This window comes from Bos javanicus, chromosome 22, assembly GCF_032452875.1.
Source record: "Bos javanicus breed banteng chromosome 22, ARS-OSU_banteng_1.0, whole genome shotgun sequence".
Taxonomy (NCBI): domain Eukaryota; kingdom Metazoa; phylum Chordata; class Mammalia; order Artiodactyla; family Bovidae; genus Bos; species Bos javanicus.
This window is the reverse complement of record NC_083889.1, coordinates 50,298,155-50,315,140: the sequence shown is the minus strand read 5'-3', so window position 1 is coordinate 50,315,140 and position 16,986 is coordinate 50,298,155. Positions and strand designations below refer to the sequence as shown.

The window sequence follows — 16,986 nt, the reverse complement described above, 5'->3', positions numbered from 1 at the left end:
CTCAGAACAGCTAGCAGAGGTGCTACCTATGGATCTTCCTCTTCCTTCCATGCCCTTTTTAAAATCAATGTTTGAGAAAGGAATTGATCACTGAATTCTTCTCAGTTCCAGCCAAGCCTGAATCGGGCCATCATAACCAGTTCAGGATCAGATTTTTGGGTGCAGGCTGAGTAGTCACAGCTTTAGGACAGAATCTCCTATAAACCACTTAATAGTCCAGTTTCCTTAGTTAAGTTTACTTCCGGGAGAAATCTTTGTCCAGAGCAAAGGCATTTGGGCTGCTCAAAGATCCAGCTAGATACTCTGTTAGAGGCAGCTCTCAGATAACAGCTCACCGGATTCTGTGCCAGCTCTGATGAGTAGAGGATATCAGAATGGTTAGGTTTTACAGGAATCTGGGATATGGCTTATTTCTTTCATTTTTGGCAGTTGTCACTGTGTTAGATATATATATAAGGTTAAAATATATATATATATATATATATTTGGTCAAATTGAATTATTTACTTTCCCCATGCAGTGTAAAGCCAGCACTGGTGGACACCGATCTTCATGTTCATTCTGCAAGTGCCCAAGGGAAGGTGAGTGGTGATAGAGGCGAAGGTGGTAGTTATTATTTTGTACACTGAACATGACAAATTTCCTGCTTTCCTTGGCTTTAAAGACTGATCATCCCTAAATACAAGTTCATCTGTAAAACTCTTAAAAGTGCAATGTGATAACTAACTTTGTGTGACCTGTTAGTAAATAGTTTTGGGTCTCAGAGTTCTGCCAAGGGCAGGAGATGGATTATGGGCTACTTAGCTTGGGCAGCTGACCAGAGGTCAGCAGTGTTGTTACTTAGACTATTGTTATAGTTTAAGGATACTAGGTTGAGGAAGCGTCTACATGGCATTCATCCATGTGACCCCTCCACTCCCACTTCTTTGAAGTTATTGGGGACAATTTGCTATGGTTACTGCTTTCTCACTTACATTATAAACATTTGAGGATCGTAACACAAACACATCCTTAAAGTAACAGTAAAAGTATAAACAAGACAAAATCAGGATTGAGGGTATGTGTTATTTTTATAGTGATAAACCTACCAGCTTCTCAGTGACTTGATTTTAAAGTTAATTTCTCCTGAGAACCTCTAGGTAAACAGCCTTAAGAGTCTGTCAAAGGCATCTATAACAGTAGTCCTATAACGATGACTGTTATGTGCCTCTTTCTGATATTATCCTGTAAGGAAAGCTAGTACCTGACAGTAAAATACAGTTCAGTGCTGGGATCCTGGTAGTCTTCTAAAAGATCTGTTTGTTCCAAGGTTAGACTTTAGTGTGCCTCCAAGGAATTTTTTAGCTCGCTTTTGACCTGTAGTGGAGATTCTGCTCTCAAGTGAGGGCTATGAAGCAGGTGTTCTGAAAATCTTTGCGGGGAGGCTGTATATGCTCTAGAGACCAAACCGGCACATGGGAAGGTGAGTAAATAACTTTCCCATAGACAGTTGGGAAATTTTTAGCTTGCTGTATCACTCCAGTTATGCAAAATTGTGTTTTCCCTCCAGAAAGTCATTTTTTCAGTCTGTTCTAACAAATGAATAAATGGGTTATAGAAACCCTTGAGCACCATACCACTAAGATGATTGAAACAGCTTTAAGCTAGAAACGTACATGGCAGGCATTCACTAGTCGCCTGTCACCACTGTTAAGTAATCTCTACACTGCTCCCACAGAATGTCTCTTTGAGCCACATGACTTCCCTTAAGAATGAATTAACTGTTTAAAAAAAAAAATGCCCCCAATTAACTGGATACATTATCCTGATATAGAAAGAGATTGGAAATGAATCATTTATATTTTGAAGGACATTTACCTGTTATAGTTATTGGCATGTAAATGAGCCTTGTACAGGTAAGTCTCTTCTTTCTTTTGCAGGAGACTAGGGTATCTAGTCTTACAGAATTTGAGCAGCTATTTTAGTACCATAACACTGGAAAAAGAAAGACTCCTAGGCATAACACATTTGACGTAAATGTTTCTAGCAAACTCCTAGAAAGACCATATGTTTAATAATTTTGTCCTCAAATCTGTTCTTATCAGTGGTTATAATAGTAAAGTCCAGGGTCTCATGAAAGATGTAAATGTTGGGGAAGTGATAAAAAACTCACTCATAAGATTAAATTTTTTTAATACTTAGTTTCTTCTGTAAACTGTCTATTTACTGTCTTGTTAGCCTTTCTGCTTAAAGTTTGTCAGAGGACTTTTTGGTAGGTTTGTTTTTTTCTTTTTACTTTTAAAAATATTCCAGGGAATTCTCTGGTGGACCAGTGGCTAAGACTCGGCACTTTTACTGTCATGGTCCAGGTTCAGTCCCTGGGTAGGGAACTAAGATCCTGCAAGCCATACAGCTTGCAGGATATAAGCCAGTTCCCTGGCAGTATAGTGGTTAAGACTCTGAGCTTCCACTGCCAGGGGCACAGGTTCAATCCCTGGTCAGGGAAATAAGATCCCACATGTTGCTCACTGTGGCCAAAAAAAAACAAAAATAAAAACATTCTAGTGTTAGTATTTGTTGGCAAGTAAGGAGGAACCATAAGAGTAGTGTTTGGGGGATTAAAACCTGTTGGAGATTCTCTTTCTGTTTCTGTTCATCTAATGACAGAAGCCAAGCAAGAATTAGTAACCTACCCTCAGCCTCAGAAAACATCCATACCAGCACTATCAGAAAAACAAGCCAGCCAACCCTCAAGGTCAGCTGATAAGGAATCTGAACCCAAGAAGAGGGAAGAAGGACAAGAACCACGCTTGGGACATCAAAAGAGAGAATCAGAAAGGTATCTGCCTCCTCGAAGGGAAGGGCTCACCTTCCGAAGAGACCGAGAGAAGGAGCCATGGTCTGGGGAGACACGCCAGGATGGGGAAAGCAAAAGTAAGTGGTTTGTCAGGACATATACCAGTCTGTGACCACCATGCTTGGGGCATAGATGACCTATACTGTGACTTCCTACACCCTAGTAAAACAGCTCAACCTGATTATAGACGCTATTGTTTTTTGCAGGCCTCGCTGACAAAATCTATATCCTCCAACTAGCAAGTTGCTATTCAAATGCAGCAAGGCATAACTTTAGATTTCTAAGTATTGTGAAAAAAAGTGTGAAGTATTTGACAAGCATTCTGTTATAGAATCACCCTTGGTAAAGCAGGGTAACATCTGCAGTATAAAAAAAAAAAATACACTCTGAAGACTTCAAAATTGTAAACCTTTCTCTCTTTCCTTTCTCCTCTCCCATTTGTGCTTGGTTTGTTCAGCAATCATGCTAAAACGCATCTATCGTTCCACTCCACCTGAGGTGATAGTGGAAGTGCTGGAGCCCTATGTCCGCCTTACTACTGCCAACATCCGTATCATCAAGAACAGAACAGGGCACATGGGCCACACCTATGGCTTTATTGACCTGGACTCCCACGCAGTGAGTTGCAGTTGTCCATCACCCCCATCCCCCAGGCCCCTCACCCTACCCTTTCACCCCAGGATGGCCTAGGAACAACTGACTATGGAAACCTCAAGAAGGTTTGAAGGACTTGATCCTTAAAATTGTCATGTGCCACTTAGTACCATAACCCCTATTATTGTTTCCTTTGGCTCATTCAGGTGAAGTGACTGCCCTAGAAAGTTGGAACTTTCCAGGTCCATTTCTTGTCTGGTGGCATTTCAGTTTCCAGTTAAAATAAAGTGACAACTTAGTCACTTGGAAAATCTGAGTACTGAACCTTTTCAAGATTTTGTTGAATTTTCTAATTTCTTAAATCATTTTGACCAATCACAGTTTTATGTTTGATGGTAACAGAACATTTGCCCTTTTTCCTCAAAGTGTTGCTTTAATAGATTCTTGTGCCTTGAATTTCTAGTTGTGGGGTCCTCTTCCATGTAAGTAATGTGAGGGTAGCAATGAAAATTATGTTTTGCACTCAAAAAATCACAAGAGACTTCGTAAACTGGATCTGATGCAGTGACAGTTGCAGACTAAAAGAAGAGGATTTGAACTTTTGAAATTGATACTAAGAACTGATGGCTACACTGACCATTATTCTGATCAACCCTTCATTAAGGGTTGCTTATTTTTGCCAGTGTGCTCTTAGTATTATAATTATGACCAGAACATAATGTTTAATAAAGTTGTTTTGTTTTGTTTTGTTTTGAGAAGGAAAATCCATGTTCAGTTTTCTTTCATAGGACATGTCCTTTTCTCTCTTTGGGTTCAGATGAGTCTTTGTTTCCCCAGGAAGCTCTTCGAGTAGTGAAGATCTTGCAGAACCTTGATCCACCATTTAGCATTGCTGGGAAAATGGTAGCTGTAAACCTGGCCACTGGAAAACGAAGGTAAAGCAGAGGGATGGGACTCCTTTGTGTTACCCCACTCAGATGTTTGGGAGGCAGCTCTTACCTCTGACTGGAGATACAGATGGTAAAGCATGCTTTCCCAGTGTGAGTTGCTTCAGATTAACATGTATATTTTATTTTTCTATAGCTTGCCTTGTTCTTTCTCTAGATTTTTTTTTTTTTTTCCTTTTAAATAGTAGTACTGAGTACTTATTTTTTTCCCCTTGGGCCCCAGGTGATGGTACAGCCTTGGATGTGCAAAAAAAATTGCAATATATCCTTGCTCCCTGGAATCCTAAGAAAATGCTGTCTTGACTTTGTTCATACCTCCATAGTGCTGGGAAATCTTATTCTTCTTTACTCCTTCATTCATCTTGACCCAGAAGTGGTAACTGGAAAGTGGCAGCATCAGAGAGGCAGGCTTACAGGGAGGGGGCAGCTGTGTTCTGGTACCCTCAACTCAATTGCTATTTTCCTCCAGCAGATAGTTATTCAGGAGTCCCACTGCTTCTCCCTTCAGGAGTCTCTGCATCACCAGACCTGCTGCTATCTGGGTTGATTCCTTTCCGTGCCACGGGGGGAATAGAGTTTCTCAGCAGATCTGTTAGGGTTGGGCGCCCCTCAAGTGGCTTTTGGTAGCAGGCTCAAGACATGTTGTGTTGTTTGTTGCAGAAATGATTCTGGGGACCATTCTGACCACATGCACTACTATCAGGTAGGCTTCAGCAGTTGGGGAGTGCTTTGTTAAGATTCTCAAGTGACTGAAAAAGTGATCTTCACTTCTCTCTAATGGGTGATTGTTAAGGTAAATGGCTATCCGAAGTTCCATAATTTTAACTTGTTTTTCTGTGATAGGGTAAAAAATATTTCCGAGATAGGCGGGGAGGTGGCAGAAATTCAGACTGGTCTTCCGATGTAAATCGACAAGGACAACAGTGTGAGTAACCTTTGTCTTATCTCTATTGTTCTTTCTGGTTTGATTGCCCATTAATTGAAATCTTGATGATCACAAAGTTGGAAAGAGACAAGGGGTGCTCACTCAGAGAGCTCCATCTACAGGCTTTGGGTTGGCCAGCCTCCTTTTAGATTTCTTGACGAGTCCCCAGCAAGGGCTTCTTTGGACAGGGGCTAACACTGGCTCTGCTTTTATTCCCTCTAGCTTCATCTGACTGCTACATATATGATTCTGCTACTGGCTACTATTATGATCCCTTGGCAGGAACTTATTATGACCCCAATACACAGGTGAGTTTGGGGCTTTGTTATTTTGTAAATCATTCTTTTATATTTATTTATTTGTTTAAAGATTTATTTATTTATTTTTGGATGTGCTGGGTCCTCATTGCTGCCTGGGCTTTTCTCTAGTTGTGGTGAGTGGGGACTACACTTCGTTGCAGCGAGTGGGCTTCTCATTGCAGTGGCTTCTCTTGTTGCCAAGCACAGGCTCTAGGCATGGGGCTTCAGCAGTCGCAGCTCACAGGCTGTAGATCATGGGCTTAGTAGTTGTGGCGCATGAATTTAGTTGCTCCACAGCATGTGGGATCTTCCAAAGCCAAGAATTGAACCTTTGTCCCCTGCATTGGCAGGCAGATTCTTAACTACTGGACCATAAGGGAAGTCCTTATTTTGGTGTGTATGTTTTGTTTTTTTGAAATGTCCAGGTTTTATATTGAGTTATAATTATGTAGGTGGATTTTAAAGATGGTAATCTTCATGTTAACTGTTGTGTATATAGAAAAATCAAAAAAAATAAAAAGAAAAAAGAAAAATCAATGCCTTGTGACAGTACAGGTGAGAACAGTGCTGCTCTTGGGAAAAATGGACAGTGAATGGTCTGGCTACGTCTTGACCCCTGGAGTGGGTTTTTAGGTTGTTTGATATGTTCTCCTCTTAGGCAAGAGGGAGAAAGCTGTTTCTTTCCCTCAGAAGAGAACTGTGCTCCTTAGACCTGGGATTTCTGGGAAAGTGAAATGTTCTATAGACTTAACTGTTTTGCAGCAAGAAGTCTATGTACCCCAGGATCCTGGGTCCCCTGAGGAAGAAGATATCAAGGAGAAGAAACCCAGCAGTCAAGGAAAGTCAAATAGCAAAAAGGAAACGTCTAAAAGAGACAGCAAGGAGAAAAAAGACCGAGGAGTCACGAGGGTAAGAGGAGTTGTGAATCCTGCTTCCTTTTCGCCACAGTACACACTGCTGCTAAGTTGCTTCAGTCGTGTCCGACTCTGTGCAACCCCATAGACGGCAGCCCACCAGGCTCCGCCATCCCTGGGATTCTCCAGGCAAAAACACTGGAGTGGGTTGCCATTTCCTTCTCCAATGCGTGAAAGTGAAGTCGCTCAGTCGTGCCCGACTCCCAGCAACCCTATGGACTGCAGCCCACCAGGCTCCTCTGCCCATGAGATTTTCCAGGCAAGAGTACTGGAGTGGGTTGCCATTGCCTTCTCCACAGTACACACTAACTGTTGTACTCCACAGTACTCCACTAGTGTGTACTCCACAGTACACACTATACGTTATCTCCTTCAGCCTTTACTACAATTCTATCTTGAAAAATATATACAGTACACACTAAATGTATATATTTTTCAAGATAGAATTGTAGTAAAGGCTGAAGGAGATAATGTATATAAATGCACCATCTGGTACCTGACATAGAGTAATCACTCAATATATACTAAATGGGATGTGTTTAAACCTTTTTTTATTTTGGAATCACTATAGTAATATCACAGATATTTTACAAATTAAGAGGTTTGGAAAATCAGACTCATTTCAACAGGTGAACTCTAAACCCAGCTTTTATGGGTATCATATAAAAAAATTACCTGGGATTTTGATCAGTTTCAGGAAAATGCCAGTGAGAGGACAGCTCCCGCAGAAGATGTGTTTAAGAAGCCTCTGCCTCCCACTGTGAAGAAGGAAGAGAGTCCTCCACCAGTAAGGCTAAGCTGATGTGCTGGGCTAGGGCTGGGGCTGATTGCGAATGGGAAAGAAAGTTCAAAGGTTGATGACTCACTTCGGTATTGGTCCTGTAGTTCTCTGTGTCTCACAGACAAGGACTCCTCTTGAGTGTAAACATGAGGTACATTTTCCTGTCTGTTAGTAGGAGTGTTCCTTGAGACTCAGAGGCTGTTATCTGTCCTTTTTCTCTCTTAACTTGTGCTGTTCCTACCAGACCAGAGAATGCCAGTCATTTTTAAGTTAGAATCTTGATTTTGTTAATTCTTCTCTTCTAAATGACCAAGGAAACATGTTTTCCTGGCCCTAATGTTTATTTTTTGATGCTTGTTTAATGTTTGTTTGATGCTGCATGAAAACATCTTAAATGTCAGGTGCATGCATATGTCATTTTTATTGTTTGCCTGCCAGAGTGAACAAAGCTAACACTGGTACCCATTTTTTAGATGCCTTAAAAGTAATAGTCTTAAGGTAATCAAAAGTTATTTTGATGCTAGGCCAATGATCATGTGTCATTATTTAACATTTTCTATAAACTCATGATAAATACTTTTTGCTGCTCTACATTGTTGATTCAGTTCACTGTAGTATCTGTCCTAACCGTGCCTTTGTCTTTACCTTATTCAGGAGCTGGATCTATTTACCTGGGTGTTTATCCTTTAGTTAGTTTTAGTCCATCTCCTAAATCTCTCTTGCTATAGGGGTTTCTGTGGCCTGGATGAAAGTTGTCTTTTCTCCATGGGTTACAATGACTCTGCCTCTTTAGAAGTAACTTGTAACTTTTAAACTCTTTCTTTGAGGGCTATGTGAGTTTCCATTTCTCTTCCTTCTCATCACTCTTCTGTTGCTAGTGTCACTTCTAAGGGAACCTTTCTGGCTTATGTCAGTGGACAAGGAGGAAAATCAAGCTCAAGCCATGTTGCTTCCATCTGGAAGATGAACAGTGTGGTCAGTGGGCCTGTTTTGAACCCAGTTCATTATCCAAACCAAAAGAGAAGAAATGAGATGCCCATAGCAGAATATCTAGAAAACAGGCCCCAAATACAGGTTGCTGCTACTGCTAAGTCACTTCAGTCGTGTCCGACTCTGTGCGACCCCATAGACGGCAGCCCACCAGGCTCCCTTGTCCCTAGGATTCTCCAGGCAAAAACACTGGAGTGGGTTGCCATTTCCTTCTCCAATGCATGAAAGTGAAAAGTGAAAGTGAAGTCGCTCAGTCATGTCAGACTCTTAGCAACCCCATGGACTGCAGCCTACGAAGCTCCTCCGTCCATGGGGTTTTCCAGGCAAGAGTACTGGAGTGGGGTGCCATTGCCTTCTCCAAAATACAGGTTGAGGTTGTGTTAATCCCTGGCCTTCTCCTTCCAGCCTAAGGTGGTAAACCCTCTGATTGGCCTCCTGGGTGAATATGGAGGAGACAGTGACTATGAGGAGGAAGAGGAGGAGGAGCAGACCCCTCCTCCACAGCCCCGCACAGCACAGCCCCCACAGCGGGAGGAGCTGACCAAGAAGGAGAACGAAGAAGACAAACTCACTGACTGGAATAAACTGGCTTGCCTGCTCTGCAGAAGGCAGTTTCCCAATAAAGAAGTTTTAATCAAACACCAGCAGCTTTCAGATCTGCACAAGGTATTAGGGACTGGGCCCTGGCCTTCTGAACTTTGACTGTCATCGTTGAGCATTACAGTAAATAAAGAAGCTTATACTGTCCTTCTCACCCTGTCTCTTCCCCAGCTCCTCTAATTAAATCAGTCTAATTCAAAAATGAGTTGTTTTTCCACGTTTTTGCTCATGAGTCGCACTGCATTAAGATTGTGCCCAGCTTCAGAAAACTTCAGTGTATAGACACAAGGCAAGCAATATGTCTGGGGTTGAGGCACCAAGAATGGAGGCTGTGCTGAAGTCAGGAGGAGCAGGGGTCATGGAAAAGGACACTCACTTGCTGGGTTTCTCATCTTAGCTCTACTATTACCCTCACAGTTGGTCTTCAGATAAGGCCCTTTACTTCTCTGATACTTGGTGGCTTTACCTGGTTCCATCTAGCTCTGACAGGGTGCAGTTTTCTCGAAAGGTGAGTCACATTCTGCCATATCTTCATGTAGACACCTTAAGTTCTTTATATATTCCAGAGGGCATTGTGTAGTGAAGCCACACATGAGGAATATGGGACTCTCAGAGCAATCTGTTGTTTTGTGTCCTTGGAGTTCCTTTGCATGTCTCTCTCTGGGTGTGGAAGGAGTGACTAGAGTCAGGATGGCTGGTGATGGTGGTGGTAGGCAGAGCGTGTGGGTATTTGGTTTTCGTCAGTGGTGTCTTCAGAGTCCCCTCTCCCATATTTACCTTGGATAAAGAGATAGAAACCAGGTGTGTGTCTTCTACATTTCGGGGAGAAGTAGGATAAAATTCTGCCTTGTGCCACAACATGGAACTAATCTGTGTGTCAGAACATGGGTTCCCATTGGTGAAGTTAACGCAAGATTTAGGGGTGGCTGATTCTGTAGTACAGTGATCACTTAGGAGAGTTGGCCAGTGAAAGAAGCCACAGTCCTAACACAGCTATCAGAAAAGGCCTAGACTCATTGCTCGGACCACTCTTTTTATAGACCTACACTCAAAGAACTCCTTCTCTTCTCAGCAAAACCTGGAAATCCACCGGAAGATAAAACAGTCTGAGCAGGAGTTAGCCTTTCTGGAGAGGAGAGAACGGGAGGTAAGATTTGGTGGCATGTTAGTCCCTTGACCCCAGCTCTTTTAGTTTTCTGATGTAACATATGCAGGCTGTGCTGAAGATAAAGAATGAAGAAGCCCCAAAAGATGGTGTGTACATTTCTCAAAACTCATCAAACTACATTAAAGTGGTTGCATTTTTTAATTTATAAATTGTACTTTAATAAAATTGGTTCCTTCAAAAGTAATGTTAGGGTCTCTGGGTAGGTCAAATAACACTCCTCTTTCTTGCCCAGCTTTTAAAATCAAAGAAAAAATGTTGGCTCGGGCTGCTGAAATAGCATCTTTTACGGTTAAAAGCCAAGTTGGAGGAAGTACCTTAGTCTGAGAGCTGACTTGCTATTTAGACCACACAATTAGGCGGATTCACTTAGGCAGCTACAGGCTTTACCGGCCTATGACGAGGCTTATGTGATTGTTAGGAATCCATCTGTGGAGGCTATCTTTTCCTCAGAAGAGGGGAAGATAACCTGTTCTTCCCAAATTTACCAGTTAAGAGAAGCCACTACTTTCTCACGAATGTTTAAAGTGAGAGATTCCAGGAGTTACCAGTTGAATTCCCTTCTCGTTATAGGAAATACCCAGAATAAAGTGAAACTTTCCCATTCCCCCATCCCCTCGTATGGAAATCTCAGATCTGTTCTCCTTACCAACAGGGAAGGTTTAAAGAAAGAGGAAATGATCGCAGGGAAAAGCTCCAGTCTTTGGATTCTCCAGAAAGGAAACGCATTAAATACTCCAGGGAAACTGACAGGTAAATTAGAAACTCTTCGCTCAGCCTACACCTTTCTCCGACTTGCTGCCTTTTTCTGATCTCAGAGAGTGAGGTTATTGGGAGCAGGTTCTGTCTGAACTCTTTGAGCATGAGGTTCACCCCAGCCTTTTGACCACCTGTCTTAACACAGGCAGTATATATGTTTGCATGAAAGAATCATTGGCTCCTTAGCTGCTCAAAACCAGGGCTGGAGTGGCTGTGGTTGAGAACCCTTTCTCTTCTCATCAGTAATGCTGTATCTCTTTATTAACCTGATTAGAGTGTCACACTCTTGGACTTTTTCTCCAGGGAACCTTCATTCTCATGTGTATGTGTGTTAGTCGCTCAGTCATGTCTGACTCTTTGCAACCCCATGGACTGTAGCTGGCCAGGTTCCTCTGTCTATGGAATTATCCGGACAAGAATACTGGAATGGGTTGCCACATAAGTGTTGAATAAGTGGTTGGTTGGTGATATATAATCTGTAGCTTCCTGTGCTTGTTTATGGTCACAGAGCTCCCAAGTTTTGAGTCCAGAGTTATAAAATTTTCTGATAGCCCACTGTGTACAGATACTGCACCAAGTGCAAGGAATATTCAGGGGTAAAGATAAATATTATTTTTGGCTGTCTGAACACAGACTAAGGAAGGCTTCGGTAATATTTTGTCTCGTAGGGCAGACACAGAAATCCGGTGAGGAAGAGGAGGGCATTTTAGTTGCAGGGAACTGCATGTTTCATGGATGAAAAAGAGAGAGAGGTTGTGATGCATTTGAGAAGTTGTACATAGCCTGATGGGCTGGATACTGGGAAAATGTGGTTGAGTGACAAGGAGATGAGGCTGGCTCAGTCCCATTCATGAAGTTCATGCTCTTTGAACACCTTACTAAGATTTTGTCTTAGGGCAATAGGAGGTTATGAAACGATTTTAAGTAAGGTGTTGATCTAGTGAAATTTGGGCAAGTCTCTTCATTGGTAAATGAAAGAACTAGTAGCCAGGACAGAATGTGCCTCTGGGGGAAATGTCATGATTTAGCATGATGTTCATGGCTGTTCACAGTCTGGCTCAAGCAGGCTTTGGTCAGCTCCTACCGCTTCTCTTGTGGACAAGTTGCATTCTTTCACTTCTCTGTGCTTGTGTCCTCCTTTCCTCCCATGCTTTTTCTAGCTCACAAGCTCATCATTCATTGAGAACCAGTTCAGGTATACCCTTTTGTTAGAATTCCTCATTTGTGATGATACCCCTTCAGGTTTGTGATTTTTTATTTCCATAATAGATATGTACTGCTGCCACATCCGTGGCTGAGTGGCTTTTCAATGTGCTATAAGCATCTGTTGACATATTATCCTTCTCACATCCTTCCCCATGAACAGGGTCAGGTCTTAGTCTCTGTATCCCCAGGACAAAGCTGGTTTCGTAGAGAGCAGGCACTGAAAGATACTGTTTAATACTCTTTTTTTTTTTTTAACTGTTTAATAATCTTAAGAGGAGGCATGTCTGAATCAAGAGGACAGAGGTTTTTATTGGGCTCATAAGCATATCACTGGTGTCTTAGTATATATGCTTCTTTTGCAGCGATCGTAAGCCTGTTGGTAAAGAAGGCATCAACAGTAGCAGCACAGGAGGCTATGTCCAACAGGCCACTGGCTGGAGGAAGGGGGCAGGCCTCGGATATGGCCATCCAGGATTGGGTTCGGCGGAGGAGGTGAAATGGTTTCCATCTTGTTAGGGGTGTCATGAACCTGGCGTATACTTAGCTTCCTCTCATTCTGTGGCCCACAGCTATGTCCCAGCCTATTAGATGGGCTTTCTCAAAGAACTTGAGAGCTGAGAAGCCTCTCAGTCTTTATTCCTAGGTTATAGCTAGGCATGCTAGGCTCTTTGCAGTTTGATTGGCAATGGGAAGCAGAGAGAAAAGTTGGAATGGGGCTCATTTTACTGTTACAAAGAGTAAGACATGGGGCAGCGTGGGAATCAGGCCGTTTTGAGAGTGAAGAATAATTTGGTGAAAAGAACCAGGGAACCAGCAATAAAAGGTATAAAGGCATCTCAGAGAGGAATTGTCATCAGAGGTTTTTGATGGCTAAAATTTGAGGAGCATGACGTTAGTCCTGGTTCTCACGAAGGGCCTCACCCCTCATGTTTCAGGAAAAGAAGATAGAAAAGGTGATACAAAGGAACAGTGCCCATTTTGTGTTGTCTTAGTCCCCATCTGAAAATGCCAAGTATAAGAGGTTGGCTTCTCATATTTCTGGTGTTGAATCCTGAAGTCATGGTGTCACCATCCTTCTTATTCATCTTGAGTGTTTATTAATTAAGCATTCTGTAAAAATTCTCCTGTATCTTCTTCTCCTTACTAGTCCAGAAATGTTAAAACCAGCTCTGAAGCTAATTAATTTACAGAGCCCACTTCAATGTTTGTCTTTGTTCTACAGACTGAAAGTCGGATGAGGGGTCCCAATGTGGGAGCTCCAGGAAGAACCAGCAAGAGACAGTCCAATGAGACTTACCGAGATGCTGTGCGAAGAGTCATGTTTGCTCGGTATAAAGAACTCGATTAAAGAGTGGAGACAAGTCCTGTAGGACACAGCCTCCTTCTTATTTTGTTTGTCCGTCTCTCTTTTTGTTTTGTTACTGTTCTTGCTGCTAGAACTTTTTTAAATAAACTTTTTTTCAATGTGATTTTTTGTGTGTGTGAGGGGGGTGGTTAAATTTTTCTCCCAGAGATGGGTGGGGGTTGGGGCTAATGGTAGGAGGGGGAGAATCCCTTGATGTGGGCCCATTTGAGGTGATGCTGAAATGGCAGCAAGGGCTTTAGTGAGCCCTGGAACACTGCCTACTGTCAGTGTGAGAGGACTGGTTGCAGGGACCTTTGAACACTGGCTTGTATGAATACTGTCAGATCTAATCTAATTAGTGAAAACAGCATCTCATTATGGTAACTGCTAAGGCTGAACCTATTTCTATATGTGGGTTTATTACTCATTAGACCTTTAGAAGTGCTCTTCTGACTTTGTTGGTGGTCGGGGGAGGCAGTGTTGTGACACCTTTTTTTCTGAGTGTCTGCTGGGTGTTCAGTGCTTCACACATTGTGATCACCACAGCAAGCTGGCATAATCGGAATTATTATGCCAACATAATAGGAATTATGCCACTTCTCTGCAGCCACTGCCCCAGCTTCTCCTTCCCTCCATGGCTAGGATTCTCCAAAGAAGTGTCTGCCCTCTTTCAAATCTTTCTTTATTGCCCACCATATCACTCATACCATTTCACAGAATTTGCTTCCAAAGGAAAGGGTTTTTTAAAACATTCTTTGTAGTTAAAAGGACTACTATATCTTGCAAACCTATTAAAACTTAAAAATAATTTCTCAAGGGAGCATAGGGTACTAAGAATTGTACTTTTCAGGTATCTCAGGGGAAGAATGTTTCTTAGGAAGAGAATTGCATGTTTGAAGGAACATCTTGATTGTATATGGTAGGGGTTTGTAAACTCTGTAAAGAGCCAGAGAGTCAGTATTTTAGTCTTTATATTATAAGTCATAGGATTTCTGTTGCACCTAACTCAGCTCTACTATAGTAAGAAAGCAGCCACAGGCAATACATATACAAGTGATTTTGGCTGTGGTCCAATAAAACTTTATTTACAAAAACAGGTCACAAGCCAGAATTGGCCCAGGGCTTGTGGTTTTTGCCAATCTTTGGTCAAACGACAGTCTCCATGCCTAAGGGAGGACCAAGGAGGGTTCTATAAAAACAAAAAACTGAGTAGGGGTATTGGCATTTTTGGACAGGATGAGCAGTGAGGGGTGGGAGAGGTGAGATGGAGGAATATACCAAGGAATAAACATTTCTAGCAACAGTAAATGTGAATTTAAATAGTTTGCTGTGCTGTGTCCAAGAATAACCCCTCTTAATCTTTTGACCCCTTCGAAAAGGAAGACAAACAGGAGTACATTGGCTTCAGGATCAAGAGCCTTGATCAAAAGTCTTCTGGGCCTTGCTACCACTAGGACAGCATTTTAGAAGAAGGGCCATTTGAATCTTTCAGCCCTAGACAGATGTACTCCAAGAGCCCTTCTGGTCTAACTGATAGTCACAAGTGCATCTGTGGTATATCTCATTACTCTCTGCCCAACCTTCGTTGAGTAGGTCAAAACACTTTTTTGGAAGCCGGTCCAAGCTTTTCCTGAACTAGTGACTAAGTTTTCCTTCTAACTTGGTGTCATCCTGTTGGATGCTATATATAGATACATAAATACATATGAAAATGTAGAAAAATCTATGTGTGTGGGCAGTACTATGGTCTGAATGCTTGTGTTCCCCACCACCACCACTATCACCTAAACAGCAAAGGTGATAGTATTGCTAGGTGAAGACTTCGGCGAGGAATAAGGTCATGAGGGTGGAGGTATCAGCTGTCGTAATGGGATTAGTGCTCTTATAAAAGAAATTCCACAGAAGTCACCATGTGAAGATACAAGAATTTTTCAGCCTGGAAGAGGGCTCTCACCCAAACATGCTGGAACCTTGATCCTGGACTTCCCAGCCTCCACAACTGTAAGAAAAAATTTTCTGTTGTTTACAACTTAACCATTCTGCAGCATTTTGTTATAGCAGCTGGAACAAAAGGTAGATAATAGATAGGGAAGCAGGTAGGGAGGTAGGTAGATAGATAGGAAGATAGAGCCAGGAGAAGAGAGAGAAGTTATCCATTCTGAAATCCAGTGATTTCTACCTTTCCATCTATTCTCATGGGGTGTTTGGGGGTTTTTTCTTCTTTTAAATATGGAACGCTTCACAGATTTGTGTGTCATCCTTGCACAAGGGCCATGCTAATCTTCTTTATCATCCCAATTTTAGTATATGTGCTGCCAAAGTGAGGCATCTTTTTAATTATCCAAAGAGTTCCCAGTGTCAGTCACTTAATGTCCTTGAAGGATAAGCCTTAGTTAAAACATGTTTTTCTGGGAAAAAGATTTCCTGGTATATCTGAAGCTTCTGGTTTGAAATCTCTTTTGCCATCCTTCTACTTATTCTTGAAAGATTTCTTCTTACCCCAAAAGAGAAGAGTATAAGTTGGGTTTTCCATAATTAATACCTTCCTCTGCATTCTTATGGTCTAGTTTTTCAATCTGTATATGTGACCTTAAAAATCAGTTCCCTTAAACTGTATCTATAAAGAATGCCAGTGGGCAAGTTATGTCAATTGGATACAAAGGTATACCACCATTTGACTGATGAGTCAGGATCCAAATATCTCTCGAATTGCTGAAGCCTCTCTGCTGCTTCTGCTGCAAATGTTGCACTTTTAATTTTGGTAGTGGATTCATTTGTTCACTCAACGAGTATTTATTAGTGGTATACAATGTGCCTGGCAGCAGCAGAGGCACTGGGGGATATAGTAGTGAACTAAACAGAGAAAAGTCCCCGCCCTTCTGGAGTTTACATTCTAGTGGATGAAGGCATGGACTCAAACCAAATTTACTAATTCAAATCCCAGTTCCACCACTATAGTGTGGAACCCATAGTGTGACCTTTTAGTGTGACCTACTGTTTCTAAAACAAGGACAGTGATAATGTTTTTGACTAGGAGAACAGCATTTGGGGCAGCTGTTTAAATAGAGTCAACAGAATTTGCTGCCAGATTGAGTGCAAGGAAAAAAAAGTCATGGATGGCTCCCAGGCTGTGTTAATTTTGAGATGTCTTCCCAGTGGCTCAGCGGTAAAGAATCCACCTGCAATGCAGGAGACACAGGTAGGCATGGGTTCGATCCCTGGGTCAGGAAGATGCCCTGGAAGAAGAGATGGCAACCCACTCCAGTATTGTCTGGAAAATCCCATGGACAGAGGAGCCTAGCAGGCTACAGTTCTTGGGGTTGCAAAGAGTCACACATGACTGAACACAGCATACACATTAGACAGCCAATTAGTAACTATTAAATTGTTGTTCAATTGCTCAGTTGTCTGGACTGCAGCATGCCAGGCCTCCCGGGCCTTCACTATGTCCCCGAGTTTGCTCAAAAGTCGTGTCTATTGAGTCGATGGTGCCGTTCAACTGTTCTATTAACCCTGGAAAGTAACTTTCCCGTGTCCTTGCCTTAGACTAAAGATTATCAATAAGATAATATTCTGAAGACTGCCTTCAAGAATCCTCTTAATTACCACAAACGTCGATTTTTCT

The 16,986-nt window shown here is 42.1% G+C and overlaps 1 protein-coding gene and 1 non-coding gene across 6 annotated transcripts in view; one reads left to right on the top strand and one right to left on the bottom strand.

The window, feature by feature from the left end:
- Positions 1-13,485, top strand: part of RBM6 (RNA binding motif protein 6) — an 88,380-nt gene extending 74,895 nt beyond the window's left edge. For 4 of the 5 annotated variants that reach the window (XM_061397528.1, XM_061397529.1, XM_061397531.1 and 1 more), the window contains 14 exons: positions 521-581; positions 2,647-2,913; positions 3,294-3,454; positions 4,268-4,365; positions 5,038-5,080; positions 5,221-5,302; positions 5,525-5,610; positions 6,364-6,510; positions 7,207-7,302; positions 8,692-8,952; positions 9,959-10,033; positions 10,707-10,804; positions 12,379-12,508; positions 13,239-13,485. In XM_061397528.1, the coding sequence (XP_061253512.1) occupies positions 521-581; positions 2,647-2,913; positions 3,294-3,454; positions 4,268-4,365; positions 5,038-5,080; positions 5,221-5,302; positions 5,525-5,610; positions 6,364-6,510; positions 7,207-7,302; positions 8,692-8,952; positions 9,959-10,033; positions 10,707-10,804; positions 12,379-12,508; positions 13,239-13,364 (1,731 nt within the window). In that variant the 3' untranslated portion in view covers positions 13,365-13,485. The remainder of the gene's footprint in view (positions 1-520; positions 582-2,646; positions 2,914-3,293; positions 3,455-4,267; positions 4,366-5,037; positions 5,081-5,220; positions 5,303-5,524; positions 5,611-6,363; positions 6,511-7,206; positions 7,303-8,691; positions 8,953-9,958; positions 10,034-10,706; positions 10,805-12,378; positions 12,509-13,238) is intronic. The other variant, XM_061397530.1, reaches the window with a different exon arrangement.
- A 2,099-nt stretch (positions 13,486-15,584) lies between these two features.
- LOC133235804 (U6 spliceosomal RNA) lies at positions 15,585-15,690 on the bottom strand. The gene has a single exon (XR_009732668.1). It is a non-coding gene; the product is annotated as a U6 spliceosomal RNA (small nuclear RNA).
- Between the last annotated feature and the right edge of the window lie 1,296 nt (positions 15,691-16,986).